This window comes from Barbus barbus (assembly GCF_936440315.1).
Source record: "Barbus barbus genome assembly, chromosome: 35".
NCBI lineage: Eukaryota > Metazoa > Chordata > Actinopteri > Cypriniformes > Cyprinidae > Barbus > Barbus barbus.
Window position 1 is genome coordinate 25,773,220 of NC_136763.1, and position 15,815 is coordinate 25,789,034.

Genomic DNA, 15,815 nt, shown 5'->3' on the forward strand with positions numbered 1-15,815 from the left:
GAGTAATACCTAGAAATGTGTTGTCTGAATGAAGGAGGGAAAGGGAACTGAATGGTGTCCCGGGTCAATAAAGACCTGAGGTATGCTTTTAAGGGTTAGTTGATTAAGAAAGTTATACAATAGTTTTTGAATATTTACTTTTATAAACAACTGTAGTACAGATATCAGGACAAATTGGCCATGTCTATTAGTATAGGGTATATGTTTTGTTATCGTTATCAGCATATCACAGTCATATTTTAATAAACTGTGCTGTATCTGCAAAGCCATGTTTGTAGTAGTATTAGGAGGGCTGTGGCGGTCAAGAGTTTGTGACTGTAACAGAAAGCATGGAGTCTACAAGCTGACCCACGTTATCCGGCATGATTTGAGAAGCAAAGAACATCTTCTGCACACAACCTGACCTTTTGAATCAACATTAAGCAAAAAATAAATCAATAAATTGAAAATTATTTAACTGATAAATGATTTACCCCACAGGTTGTGTAGCTGATCAATGTGTGTGTGGGTGAGTGTGATGGAGCAGATTATGGTCCTTGGGAAAAACTCATCCAACACAACTCCACATAAAACAACCAAAACTTTAAATGCTATAACTACTGCAATGTGTTACAAGCGCAGTTATTTACATTGGATTTAGCGCAATACTGTCAATGCATGTCATCAGTTCTGAACACAAGCAGATTAACAGCACCTTACATCCATCTCAACTCAACTTTAAATTGTAGTAACAGACAGCTTTTACCAAAAGACAAGGTCATTAACGATTTCCATTTTCCTGAAATATAGAGAACCATTTTTGAATGCACAAGGTTACACACAAATACACGATCTAAATGCTACTTTTCTTTTTCAAAAAAAAGTTTTAGAGCCTTAGTCTGAGGTCCTTAATGCAATTTTACAAAACTTCAAGATGTGTAATATTATGACCAACTTCAAGCCAGGAAAAATGTCAACCTATTTCTTTTTTTAATACACAGACTGTATATACAGCTAGTACATCACATGAGCCGAGTCTGTCCTCACAGATATGCAGAACAGAATATAAAACCATACAGAGATTCCTGATCGTTTACTCAGCTTGGCAAATTTGCTGCCACGTCAAAAACAGGTTTACAATACATAAATAAAACAAAATAGCAACACACTTATTATACAGGGTTAAATGAAGTCAGATGGTATTCTGAATGTGCTGATATGCCACAGAAAACAAGACAAGCACATTATCAGCATTAAAGGGTCTATTCTGGAACAGTAATAGTTTTTTTTAAAAATCAACAAATTTTACACATTATGCTTTGTAGAAAAATATCCAGAAGCTGCACTGGGACTCGGCGAGGGATCAGGAGAGTATGAGCGCTCGGTTTGGTGCATGAGATTTTAAAGAGCGAAGGTACCGCCTTGCTTTCTCGGTCATGATCAGCTGGTCTTTCGTCTGTCCACAGACTACTGTTTCCCACGCTGGAGACATCTATCAGAAAAACATTTATACAATTTAGGCAACTATTTTTTTTTTTCAATCATGGTTACTGTATATATCAGGATTATTGTTGCTGGAAATTTAACAGGGAAGTGATTTAAATTAAATAACCATATGGTAATACCTATTTTTGTCTGGTGAAATAAACACTTCTTATTTAAAAGAACAGTTCACCCAAAATTACAATTTGCTGAAAATGTGCTCGCTCTCAGGTCATCTAAGATGTATTTGAGTTTGTTTGTTCATCAGGTTTGTAGAAATGTGTCTCAGCAATGGATGCTCTGCAGTGAATGGGTGCCGTCAGAATGAGAGTCCAGCTGATCAAAAACATCACAATAATCCACACCACTCCAGTCCATCAGTTAACATCTTCTCAAGTGAAAATCTGCGTGTTTGTAAGAAACGGTTTAATTTCAATTTGGCTTCAGTCCATAATCCATAACAACACTTATTCCAGTGAAAGTCCATCTCCTTTTGTCTCTCGCATCAAAATCCAGCCACATATTTGTTTGGAGCCTTGGAGCTGATGTTTTTATCAGCTGTTTGGACTCTCATTCTGACGGCACCCATTCACTGCAGAGCATCCAATTGACCAAATCATCAGTGTTTTGCATAATAAAACACTTAACAGTTATGAACTGAGAAAAAAAAAAACACTAAACATACTTGCTGTGTTGTGATAATCCATTATTACTGCATATAATTAGTAAACATGATAAATGATGTTTCGTAAACATGTCGTTGTCTGATCTAACAGCACTTACAGGTAATGGAGGACTCTGTTGCAGTGTGGGCGGCCCGCTCTCATTCGGGCCAAGAATAAATCCTTGATCCAACACATTCTCTTCCTTTTTCACATCACAAGAGGTCACAAGAGGGAGCGACCGCGCAATTTGAGCCTGGAGTTTCAAAACACAAGACACGCTTTAAATCTGTTCAGTGATACCGGGCAAACGCAACACCATCGCTCCGGTTTCTGTACCTTCTGACTTGTTTGGACCATGTGCTTAATTTGCAGCTTTCGTGCAGCAACAGACTCACTGCAGTCAATGACATCCAGAGCCAGAGATTTACGCACTTTCTTCATCAGCGGCCGGTACTGTTAAAACACACACAGATAATTAAACATAACAGCACCTGCCAAATAAACAACTAACATTTATTTGATGTATTTAGATAAAATCAAGTACAAAAAAGAAAATCTCTCCTTTGCATCAACTCCTTTGTAATATTTTCTTAAGTTCTAGTTTTCACTTAATAGAGATAAATTTAAAGCTAGAAATTTCTATTTATTTGGATAAAACAATATTTAACTTCAAATAAAAGCATGTGATCCAAAAAAATGTGTTGCTAGTTTTACAATGTTGATAATATTTATTTTTTTTAAATTCTCAAAATAAGTATTGCACATTTATAAGATTATACGGTGTTTTATGCCCTTTGCATTACATTTCAGAAAACTAGTTATGGCTACTTTCTGACTGTTTAATACAACAGCAAATGTGACATCTTTCTGTATATGAATCTCTGTATATTTTTGTTGTCCTCTTTTGAAAGTTGTGGAAAAACTATTGCTACTTAAGCAAATGAGATCACAAAAATGATATTTGTCTCCCATTCACCACTATAGAAGTTGGCCCAGATATGACTTCTGCTTCTGAGAAGCAAATTAAGAAAGTTGATTTGTTTTTGCCGTGGTTTCAAAAAATTGGTACTGACTTATTTTGACAAGTGCATTGTGTCATGAAACACCCTAGAACCCCTTTTCCTGATCAGTTAAGAGATGTATTAATGCTAACAAGGGAACATGATACAGTAATAATCTGGAAACTGCTTGTTGTACATGATGTTATTTCTTCTCCGTGTGCCGTCTTACCACTTGTTTGCGTTTCTTCTCTCGAGGAGTTTCATCTTCTACTATCAGCTCAATTCCTGCTTCGCTGCGCAACACTTCTTTAAGGTCTTCCTCCAAATTTGGAGTCTGAGGCTTAAGAGAACCAAAAGAGAGACACAAAACTAGAATATCAAACAGGAGGTCACGCATCAGTGAGCTGTATGTGAGATTTAACCTTGCTTAAATATGATAACGAGGAAAACTCTCACCAGGGGCCGCAGAGGGCCGTATTTCTCCAAGGCGTTTTTGAATGGAGTAGGGGTCCGGGGAGTCGTATCCAGGTGAGATTTGTGATTTGGTGTGATGAACCTACAGGAGGGCACATTAAGAGTTTAACAGTGACCTCTGAACTCAAACGATCTGAATAAAGCTCTCTGTGAAGGCTGAGACGTACAGGGAGTTCTCCTTCTGCGTGAGCGGGGTTTTGTCCCGGTGCAGGGGTGTGGTGACCATGGCCTTCTGGCTGCAAACAGGAGTCGACGTCAGGGAAGGATTCTCCAGGTCCAGCGTGTCTTGCTTGGTCCACATGTTAAGGAACTGTAAAAAGAGCAAAACAATATTAAAACTCAGAACCATTTTACAGTAAATAAAAGGATTTGTGAGTGTGTGTGTGTGTGTGTGTTTGCTATACACAAGCAGATAGTGTCACATTCAGCTGCTCAAAACAAAATAAATCAGAACGGCCAACAACGAAAAGAAGTCAATGCTCTGAGTCAACACTGAATCATAATAAATGTTTCCATGATACAGTCATTCTGTAAAGAACATGGCAGTTTTATCATCAGCAACATGATGAAATATCTGTTGATTATGATGCATCTTCTTAACCTTAAAAGGGGCGATGTATCCTGGGGGATACAAACATTTGAGAGGCTGTGTGGAGAGGCAGGGAAAGTGTAGCTCTCATTTCTTGGTTTCATGTTGAAAGGGTGTTTGTTGTGAATATTTAGATATATTGACTTTGTTCATACATTCTTTGTGTAGCTCACAGGAAGCATTTAAACCTGCGTGGGAAATCTACTCACCCTCCGATAAAAGTTGATCTAGTTCATGTATTTGCACATGCTAGAAGGGACTTACCCGTTTAAAAAGCTGTTATTCAGCATTAGCTTATTAGGTTTGCATTGAAATTTTATGAATTAAATGCTTACATTTTTTGTAATCGGTCTCTAAACGTTTGTATTTCAGGGGATATGTCGCCCTTTTAAATCAAGATATAAAAACATATATAGACACTGTAATTTTGTGGCTTGTGTTTTAGAAAATCAGATCTTTTTGTAATCTTGACAAAACATCGTTGGAAATAACGTCGTCAAGGTTCCATATTTGGTGACTGTTTTGTAATAGAAGTGATATTGTGAAAGAAAACTGCATAAAAAAAAAAAAAAAAAAAAAAAATCCAATAGCATTCTGAGTTTGGGTGGAACCCAGTGGTTAGTGAAGTGAAGTGAAGTGACATTCAGCCAAGTATGGTGACCCATACTCGGAATTCGTGCTCTGCATTTAACCCATCACGCGTGCACACACACAGCAGTGAACACACACACACACACACACACCGTGAACACACACCCGGAGCAGTGGGCAGCCATTTTATGCTGCAGCGCCCGGGGAGCAGTTGGGGGTTCGGTGTCTTGCTCAAGGGCACCTCAGTCGTGGTATTGAGGGTGGAGAGAGCGCTGGACATTCACTCCCCCCACCTACAATCCCTGCCAGACCTGAGACTCGAACCTGCAACCTTTGGATTACGAGTCCGACTCTCTAACCATTAGGCCACAACTTCCCCGAAATAAATTGTATAGTGCCAAAACAAATCTCACAGGAAACTATTTTTGTGATATCGACTTCAAATTTGGAACATAACTTGGTTAGATATATGGCTTTGATTTTATAGCAATTTAAAAGTGCAACATTTTTATAAAGTATTTTTTATATATATAAAAAATATTTTATAATGCATTATCTGCTATGTGTCTTCTTTGCAATGCAGACCTAAGGTTGGTCTCTTTTTAAAGCGTTGAGGAATTAAAACCGTGCTGTAACAAGCATTGACAAACAAGTGTTCTGTTTTCAGTGAATTTATACCCCAAAGGGGTGACGTATCCTGGTATGGAAGCATGTGTGTAGCAAAATTCAATTTGCAATATGTAACATGGCAATTTATTTCTGTATTTAAATTTACATTTTCCCATACACATGCATCTATAAAAACAGCCTTTATGCTTTCAATGCAGAACTAGCCGCAGTTAGACAGACCTTCTTCTCAAACCTTATAAACACGCACTCTTTTTGCTACTGTTGAGAGACTAACAAACCCCCCAGATTCCCAGTGAAATGCTCTCCGACAGCAAATGCAATGAGTTTGCTTCCTTCTTTTCTGAGAAGATCCTTAATATCAGAAGGGCGATTGGCACATCTTCCAGTTATGCAAAGATCACACAGGTTCGACCGCATTTTCAAAAAGAATAACATTTCTGTTCTTGAAGCAATTGATAGCAAATTATTGGAAGAAATAGTACAGCACCTCAAATTGTCAACCTGCTATCTTGACACACTTCCCAGATCTTTTTTCAAAAGTGTGCTTACTGTAACCGTTTGGAAGCAGATCTCTTAGAAGTGGTGAATGCCTCACTTCTTTCTGGGACTTTTCCAAACTCCATGAAAACTGCAGTTGTTAAGCCCCTTCTAAAAAGAGACTGGAAAACTGGGTGGGTTTTCTGGGATGGTACTCAAATGGTTCAGATCATACTTAGAAGGGAGAGGTTATTATGTGAGTATAGGAGAGCATAAGTCTAAGTGGACGGCCATGACATGTGGAGTCCCACAAGGCTCAATTCTTGCACCGCTCTTGTTTAGCCTGTATATGCTCCCACTAAGTCAGATAATGAGGAAGAACCAAATTGCCTATCACAGCTATGCTGATGATACCCAGATTTACCTAGCCTTATCTCCAAATGACTACAGCCCCATTGACTCCCTCTGCCAATGCATTGATGAAATTAACAGTTGGATGTGCCAGAACTTCCTTCAGTTAAACAAGGAGAAAACTGTTGAAGTTCTCAAGTTGAATGCATACCTTGACTCTAGGGGTCAAACAACTAAAAATCAAGTCAGAAATCTTGGGGTGATTCTGGAGACAGACCTTAGTTTCAGTAGTCATGTCAAAGCAGTAACTAAATCAGCATACTATCATCTCAAAAACATTGCAAGAATTAGATGTTTTGTTTCCAGTCAAGACTTGGAGAAACTTGTTCATGCCTTTATCACCAGCAGGGTGGATTACTGTAATGGTCTCCTCACCGGCCTTCCCAAGAAGACCATTAGACAGCTGCAGCTCATCCAGAACACTGCTGCCAGGATTCTGACTAGAACCAGAAAATCTGAGCATATCACACCAGTCCTCAGGTCCTTACACTGGCTTCCAGTTACATTTAGGATTGATTTTAAAGTACTTTTACTCGTTTATAAGTCACTAAATGGCCTAGGACCCAAATACATTGCAGATATGCTCACTGAATATAAACCGAACAGACCACTCAGATCATTAGGATCGAGTCAGTTAGAAATACCAAGGGTTCACACAAAACAAGGGGAGTCCGCTTTTAGCTATTATGCCGCGCACAGTTGGAACCACTAAAATCTTTTGTGCTAATACTGTCAAAACACACAAGGTTTACATATAGACTCAGTTGGTTATCTCTAAAATGAAAGTAAATAGTTGAGAGAGAAACGGATGTGTGCCTGTTTATTAGATGCATGCAGGTCTTAAAGGGACAGGACACTAAACATGCTGTCGACGGTCATTAAAGGGATAGTTCACCCTAAAATTTAATTTCTGTCATTATTTACTCACTCAATTTTATTTATTTTTTTAAATAGGGGTCCCCTGGAAAAAAAGGTTGGGAACCACTGGTTTAAGTCATTGTGGATTTAAAAATGCATTCCGAGCCGAGCACGTCAATCATTACATCAAGGCGGGGCTCGGCAACAGGGCGTACGATAGGTCAATATTCACCATTAACCAAACGCTTTTCACCTGCCTTATCATCTCTCAATGTTCATTCACATGCTTGGGGGATACAAACATCCAAATCAAAAATAAGAGTAAAGTTTTGAAAAAGAAAAAATGCAATTGTATTATGCGAGTCCCAATAAGATGGAAAATAGCAATAAATAAATTTTCTGATGTCTTTTTATGGTTCTGCCCTTTTTAGGGTTAACATTAGGTGGAAAAATATGGCTGATGTCAATTCTGAAGTCTTAAGAGAGTAGGGTGACTGATGCCTTATGACAACATATAATTTAAAGATAGTAAAAACATGTATAACTGCAGGTGAAATTTATATTAATTTACAATCATTATTTTTACAATTTCAAATTAAATTATTTTTTTTTACCTGATTTAAAAAATAAATAGATTAATTTAGATGGCAGCTTCTTGATTTTGCCTGTAAACGTATTGCAGAATTCTTCACAAAAAGAAACGTGAAAATATGAATAAAAAGGAATTTAACTGGAACTAGCAGTGCACTCAGCATAATTTGAGAAGTCTGACTGACAAACTTATTTTGTCATATATTGTGCCATAAAAAAAGTCCTATTTGCAAAACATTGCCCAATGCAGATTATTAAAAAAAAACTGCCAAAAATCAGCCAACATATTGGTCGACCCCTAGTGCTAACTGGTGGATCTGGACATTAATAAGGCAAAAATACGTCAGAGATGTGAAAGGCATCTGTGGTACCTGTGAAGGAGAGAAAGGCAGGCTTTTGACCGGTGTGCTCTTGGGGGTCATGGAGTCGTTGGGGTCTGGGGAAAGGATGATGCGGCGACGGCTGCGGCGGCTCAGGATGGACGGAGGGGTCGCCCCGCCGGGTGAGATGGGGATCAGCTCCCCTTTGCTGCCCTTGCTGAGCTCCTGCAGGGTGCTGCCCTCCAGACGAAACTGCAGCAGCTCGGAGCTCTGGCTCTCCTCCGGCAGCTCGAAGTCCGACATCGTACACCAGCCCTCCAGATCCTTCAGGAAGAGAGCATTATCGTCAGGACCATACTCGGAGTCTCCATCAGGCCTCAACAACACCGATTCATTCAAGAAATGCACTGAAATCTTCAGGCGATTCAGAAAAAAATCTATGATGTCCGATTGGATGCAAAGAAATCAACAGGCATGACTTCTAAAACTTACATACTGCGGTCAAAATTGCTAATTTAGTTAAAGTACAAGCACAATTAGTGAGAATTATACTTACAATGCATACTTGTGAATAAATTATTTTGAGGGCATTGTGTGTTAAAAAAAGCAAGATCAGTTTGAAGTCACTGACACTTTTTTGACACCATTTTAAAGATTGTTGGAGCCTATATGTAAGAGATAGTCTTAATCTAGTTTGGTTTGTTTTTAATGCCTTTTTCTTTGTTTTGCTATTTGTGAGTAATTTTATGGTTAGAAGTATATATTAAAGTTATTTAAATAATAATAATCTAAAGAGGTTTAAGACCCAGTTTTCCTAAAAACATCTAAAACTGAATTTGGATTAAATTGATAAACCCTTTTCAATGGCACCGACACAAGAGCACTTTTCTCAAAGCAGTACAAATATTCCAATTCAATATAACGTTTGTCAGATTAAAAAACCCCTGATATGTACATATCAGAAAACAAGCAATTTTCATTACTTATTTTGTCTAGGGGTTGTTAGATCTAGAATTTATGTGAAATGCAATATGATGGTATGGTAACATTTATTTTAATGAATATGAATTCATTACGTGTCCTAACTAACAGTGACGCTGTGAGCGGAGTTGGGTATAACGCGGTACTGTTACTGTAATCTAATTACTTTTCCTGGTAACGCAGTAAATACATTACATTTTACATTCATGTAATTTGATTACAGTTACTAACATCAATAAAATTGTTACTTAAGTTACAAATGCACTGTTAAAAAGAAGTAAAAATCATGTTTTGCGCGTCAGTATGCCCTTTAATAAATCATCGGAGAATGCAGATGAGTCCTACAACACTTAGATGCAATGAAAGATTGCCTATCAAATTTTAAAATGATTTCACATATTTTGGTCTGGCATTATAGTTTGGGAAAATTCAACAAGTGAACGTGTACAAGTTTACGTCTCAGTAACACTAATAAAGTAACAAATAAATAACTCAACAGAATGAGATCCTCCGCTGGATTAAACCACGTCAGCAGCACAATTCAAGACTTATTCCTCACAGCGTGTCTTCTGTACATTATTTTATTATCTGTGTCCTGTCGCTGTAATTCTGTTGCACTGTGGAGCTTCTGTCACGAAAACAAATTCCTCGTATGTGTAAACATCCCTGGCAATAAAGCTCATTCGGATTCTTCCAAAAATGAAAAGTAGCCGAGATGAACTTGAATCTTTCTTGGTTTACGGAGGTGATGTGGACGTTTACATGTTCGCGCGTCTCAAGCGTGGGCATAATCACATTATAGCTGAGCTCAGACGGGAAAGACTGTAATGTTGGGATTATTTTATCAGAGAATATTTGTTTTCGACATGACTGACTTCATTTAATAATAGACACTTCAAGCTTTCTTTAGATATACTGTATTTCTCATGTAATTTTCATTAATTCTAGAGACTCGTGTCAGGAAGATATTCACGGAGACTGAGAATGCATTTGTTTTCTTCATTTTACAAAAAAAAAAAAAAAAAAAAAAAAAGTTTAGTTGATATTGCTAGTGTATACAAATAATACGTAATTTTTCAGTCAATATTAAAGAACTGAGTTTCTCTTTGTAGTGTATTTTTTAGGTTTGATAACTTGAAAAGTAAAGTAATCAGTAATGTAATCAAATTACAATTTTAAAGAAGTAATTAGTCATTTGTAGTGGATTACTTTTGAGTATCTTACCCAACACTGACTGTGAGCTTTTCTGTAACAAAGCTATTTTTACTGATAAAAGTAATGTGAGAGCATTTAAAACCTTCTGTGTTTCTGAGCCAAGATTGTTTATTCGGTGCATCTCAATATTCTCATTGGCCACTAAACACCGTTGCTGGAAAATGATGCCATCACGCATTTGCTGTGAAACATTACTGATCTATGTTACGTTACTCTCCCCATTTTAACCTCACCTCATCTATGACATCAGCAGACAGTAGTAGCTGTTCATCTCAGACCAATTTCATCAAATTACAGAGAGTATGGTAAATGCTGTTTTTAATCATTCTTCATAGCAATTATAATATATACACACAAGGTATAACATATTTGATGGTAATTACAGACAGCAGCTGTTGTTTCTGGGGCTGAACTCACCCCATCCATCAGCTCCATCATCTCCTTTAGCGTGGGGGCCGCTGAGGGCGAGAGGAACCCAGAGCTGTCCATCACCCACGTGGACACGCTAGAGTCTCCCGCTTCACTTTTGGGGGTCGCTGGAGCTTTCGGGGTCTTGGGAGACGCAGTCTTGTGTGGAGCAGAGGTGACTTTCTCATGAGCATCCGGATCCTGTAAACACAAAAGCATGCAAGACACGAACACATGATTATTTATTAAAGACACAGGGTTTAAAACTATATCTCAACCACACATTGGCATATGAACAACCAAACACTGCGATCACTGATTTAAGTGCCACAGGCTTTAACCCTATAAGACCTGCTGTGTCATATTTAATATGCAGATTTCTAAAGACTCTAAATGATCAACCTGTTGCACACGATCTCTACTTCTGTCATCTGACTGATGCTTTACACTTTTAAAACAAGTAAAAAGCCTAATTGTACAAATGGCCACATGCTTCACATGTCTTGCTGTCAAATCTTTACAAAGCAAACATAAGAATAACATTGATATTATTAGCAATATTTCAAGGTGAACATTTAATTGACTTTGCTTTAGCCTACTTGATTACCCAGACATTATTTTTTTAGAAAATTTATGTTCAAATGTATTAGATATGATCCATCAGGATTTTGAGGAACGTTTCATCATTGTATTGCATTGCATTATATGTTTTGAAACGACAGATCTTTAATCATAAAACTAAACACTGAAATATCATAGAGAATCTGCTCAAAGGAGTTATTCATTTGGGAATTAGACTACACTCGTGCCTGTATGTTTCACACTGTAGATTCAGCTGCGCTGCTGCAGAAAACACAAAAACTGGTCCTGATTAGGATGTCAAAAACAGGCTTCACGCTGACTTTGTGTAATAGACTGCAGTTAAAATCATTGATGTTTTCATTATACCCTCTTCAGGACCTCGCCTGGTAATCCCTCACTGGCTCCATCACAGCACAGCTCCACCTATAAGACACAAATCATTAGAGTTGATCCACAAGCCTCCCAGCTGCTGCAGTGCACTCCGAGCCTGCAGAAATACCTGCCGCTGAGCGCCGTCCTCAGACACCGGCTCCTCGCTCTCCGTCTGCTGCAGCACATGAAGCGTCGTGTCCACGCCGGCGTAATAACCCGTCTCTACTTTACGCTTGATAGTGGAGTTCCAGTGGTTTTTCACAGCATTGTCCGTTCTGGAAATAAATAAATAAATCTTCTCAACTTCACAGTACACCAGTCTATAGAAGCTCACAACTGCGAGATCAGAACTGTCATATATAAACTCGCAATTGTAAGAAAATATCAGAATTGTGAGCTGGACTTTATAACTGGCAACTGCAAGTGTATCTATGAAAAGAATTCTGAATTGTGGGATTAAAAAAAAAGGAGGAAGAAAGGTCAATTGTGATATAAAGTTTCAATTAGCTTTTTTTTTGTGGCAGAAACAAGCTTCCACACCAATCAGATATTTGTCAACATTAGGGATGTAACTATGTCAAAATCTCATGATACGATAATATCTCGAAGTCCACGGTACAATATTTATTGTGATATAAAAAAAATTTTTTAAAAAGGCAAATGAAGATTTGGAAAAAAAAAATGAGAATTATGTACATTTTGAAGTTAAATTATTCTATCTAATGCACTTTGAGTGTTCAAAATTAAGAGCTCCAACCCATGTTCTGAAGCGTTAACTGCATTCGAACAATGTGTGCACTTCCCTTTAAAACACACAGCGAAACCAGACTCGATGAAGGGATGAAGCCATATTGTGCTTTCGGTTTGAGTTCGTTTCACAGATACTGTGCCAAAACACAATGGCCCAAAACACAACTTTAAAGACCTTTTATGTTAGAAGTTCAAGTATATTTTAAGAGCTACACTTTTTGCCTGGAAGACCTATCATTTCATATTTTGATGTGACCATGACAGTTTAAAATACTTTGTGCAGAAGCTTCCAGAACCCTGCATGCCATGACATTCAGCCGTGCTCCGTTCAGCTGATTCTGAATCAAGAGCCTAAACCAGCACCACTACACAAGGCTTCCCTAAAAGCCAGGTAAACAACTACTCATTCAGACAATCTTTCATGCCTAAGATCTACACGGTGTTCACCTTCCAGGAAGCAGTTTGGCGATCTCAGCCCAGCGGTTGCCCAGCACACATTGAGCCTTGTAGATGATGAGATCTTCCTCTGGAGTCCAGGAAGACTTCTTGACGTCTGGATTGAGGTGGTTGTGCCAGCGCTCTCTGCATTGCTTCCCAAGACGGCCCTTCAGGTGCTTGGCCACCATCGCCCACTGCTTGTTGCCATACTTCTTCACGAGCTCAATCACCTGGACACACAACACACAGACTTCACACACCGTGTCACCGATACGTTCTCAGACTAGTCTAATTGTTCAAGATCACTGGTTAAGGAACTGCTGCAGCGACTGATTTTTTCCAAATTCCGTTTTTCCCGTTTAAATTTTTCAGTTTTTTTTTCTCCCCCATTTAAAAATGATTGGATTGCATTTTAATGGTTAAATTACATTTTTGTAAAAAGCATAGTTTAAATTAAAATCATGGAAGAAAAGTTGTGATATTCCTTGAAAAAAAAGTTTAAAGTAATAATTTGGAAAAAAACACTGCTTCTTCACACAGAACATGCAGGCTTCATATTTAAATATCTTCTTTTTTTTATTTTTGCTGTGTAATTTCACAGGCACTTGTCCAATATCACAATTTTATTTAGTGAGCAGCCCTACGTTTCATTTATTCATCAAAAATTTGACAAATTGTGAAACATTCAGCATTACACCGTACACTCTTATGATTAGATTTTGCTTTTCTGTCCATGATTTGTACATTGCAGAAATCATAACGCAATATGATACATCACTTACTTAAAACAAAATGAGAAATTGGAAAAATGTATGTAGGATATATATCGTTGCAATTTTTGTGACTTCACATTTGACTCATTTCCATACATTTCCCAGCTTGGAAATCCCACTTTTGATTAAAAGACTCTTTGGTGTCTGTACATCTTGTACCTTCTCATCCTCCTCCTTTGTCCAGGGCCCTTTGACGAGATCAGGATCCAACACTTTGAACCAGCGATGCTGACACTGATGCTCTGACCGATTCTGTAAAAACAACAACGAACTGCCGCTGTTAAAGCAGACCACCGCAGAGATTTAAATGTGGAGACACAAACTAAACAAGCAATCTCTCGTGTGAGCTCTCTGAATGCATTACTGATGTAAACAGACTTACAGGTAAAAAGCCAGCGATGTATTTCCACTCATTTGGTCCAAAGTTCAGCACCAATTTCCGCAGCTTATCATCCTGGAAAATACAAAGCCAAGAAATAAATGCATAAACCAGCTTTCATTTTTGACAAATATCTCCTGGATTCCATGCAACAGTAAAAAGTTGCATTTATTCTCCCAATTTCGTCAGGTTTATGCAAACAAAACCTTCACACTTAAAACAAGACATGAATCGAGCATTGTTTGCTTTATATGATAATTTAAAAATAAAATCCCCACTACATAAGGTTTGAGTTGTATAAGACTGAGCATTGGTCTTGTTAGCAGCATACCTCCTCTTGGGTCCACTTCACTTTCACTTTCCCACAATCCTTCTGATCAGCCACATCAGAGTCTGTGTCCTGACACATGGCCTCTTCCTCATCCTCACTGTTCACACACACAGGGGAAAACAGCACTGACTACAGATCAGCAAACTCTCAGCAATGTGTTGACACCGTTTGGCAGAGCAGTGTTTACATCTGCCAGACAATGACCATGAAAACTAGATGAAAAACTCAACATTCATTAATATTATCAGAGCTAACTTTAATTAAATCCTTTCAGACGCTCTCGCGCATGCACAGTTGTGTTTCAATGCATGTCATCAACATGTGCTGATATAGATCAAAAACTGAGGTATGCATCACAGAAATGATTTGAATTAGTTCATAACATTGTAAACACAGAGTGGGTCTGCATGGTGTTTAAACTGAACGGGTGCCGTGAGTTTGAGCTCTTTGTGTTTTTAATATTAGGCGGGGTTCACAAACTTCATGTCAACAATCTCTACAAACCCAGACATTATGTTGCATGCATCAGATATGATTGTTTTCTTGTCCTAAAGTGAAATTATATTATACTTTCACATTAAACATACGAGAATAATATTCTTTATGTACTTACCCGCGCGCCCACCAAGACATTTCCCTAAAGTTTGCTCAAAATGCACCAATAAAACGGACTTTACAAGGACACTGTGCACGCAGCATATAAACGCAAAAACATCTGTGATGTTAATGAGATGGTCGAGCAAAAATATAGTAAATGTTTTCACTAAAAAAGCGCACCGCGCGCGCCAGACAAACATGTATTGCTGCGCGCCCAAGTTTCTATCTCGCGCTTCTTTTTCAACAGCCGTTCCCGCGAGTGACGTCAGCGGACACACGCTGCGTGCGCGTCCCCCTGAGCCCCAGACGCAGTACGTGCGCGCGCGTAAACACGTAGACGCGCTTCCCTAAAATCAAATGTAATGATTTTAACGTATGCAACAAATTACACAAAAGCAACAAAAATGTTCTTAATGTATTTAAAATGGCCATAATATATCATGGACATATTGCTGTATGTTTTTGAATACTTTCTAGATTAATTGATAAATCACTGACATTTGTTTAAAATCATAACTATGCATGTTAGAAAAAAGTCATTCGAACTTTCAGTTTCTCACATAATTTCTGTTTCTCATTATTTACCTTTTACTGCATTATAAAGATGTTCAGAGATTGTTTATTTGGACGTGTTCAGCTATTGAACATATTTTAATTTAACTTCACTAAAGAGAACGAAATTACTTTATTTTATTATCTGCTAAATATTAAGTAAAGATCAGATTTTCCCTTGTGAGCCTGTAGTCGGAGAGCTAATCAAGCACAGCTATAAATGCAAGCGGAGTCTAATTAAGGCCACACTTTCCTAATGGACGCAGCACGTGACAGACCTGGTATAGTCCTTATACAGACATATAAATTCATTTTACCTTCTAAATTAAATCTAACAAAACCCTTTTCTATGGTAAATTCTAATCACTG

The 15,815-nt window shown here is 38.0% G+C and overlaps 1 protein-coding gene across 1 annotated transcript; it reads right to left on the reverse strand.

Moving 5' to 3' along the window:
* Positions 1 to 562: 562 nt before the first annotated feature.
* Positions 563 to 15,196, reverse strand: LOC306855014 (myb-related protein B-like). The gene is made up of 15 exons (XM_079393389.1): positions 14,911 to 15,196; positions 14,298 to 14,394; positions 13,970 to 14,041; positions 13,747 to 13,839; positions 12,824 to 13,044; positions 11,754 to 11,901; positions 11,621 to 11,677; positions 10,682 to 10,873; positions 8,120 to 8,392; positions 3,769 to 3,911; positions 3,584 to 3,683; positions 3,357 to 3,467; positions 2,463 to 2,579; positions 2,245 to 2,379; positions 563 to 1,471 (listed from the first exon to the last, which is right to left on the reverse strand). Exons 1-15 carry the CDS (start codon positions 14,928 to 14,930, stop codon positions 1,343 to 1,345), a joined length of 1,908 nt encoding a protein of 635 aa, XP_079249515.1. The 5' UTR covers positions 14,931 to 15,196; the 3' UTR covers positions 563 to 1,342.
* Between the last annotated feature and the right edge of the window lie 619 nt (positions 15,197 to 15,815).

Bases quoted from the DNA above. Each gene is read 5' to 3' on its own strand.
- LOC306855014 (XM_079393389.1), bottom strand. From the start codon at position 14,930: ATGTCTTGGTGGGCGCGCGG. The intron at 2,580-3,356 runs GTAAGACGGCAC...GTGTTTTAACAG, and splicing joins AGAAGAAACGCAAACAAGTG to TACCGGCCGCTGATGAAGAA. The intron at 1,472-2,244 runs GTAAGTGCTGTT...TTTTTCTGATAG, and splicing joins AACAGAGTCCTCCATTACCT to ATGTCTCCAGCGTGGGAAAC.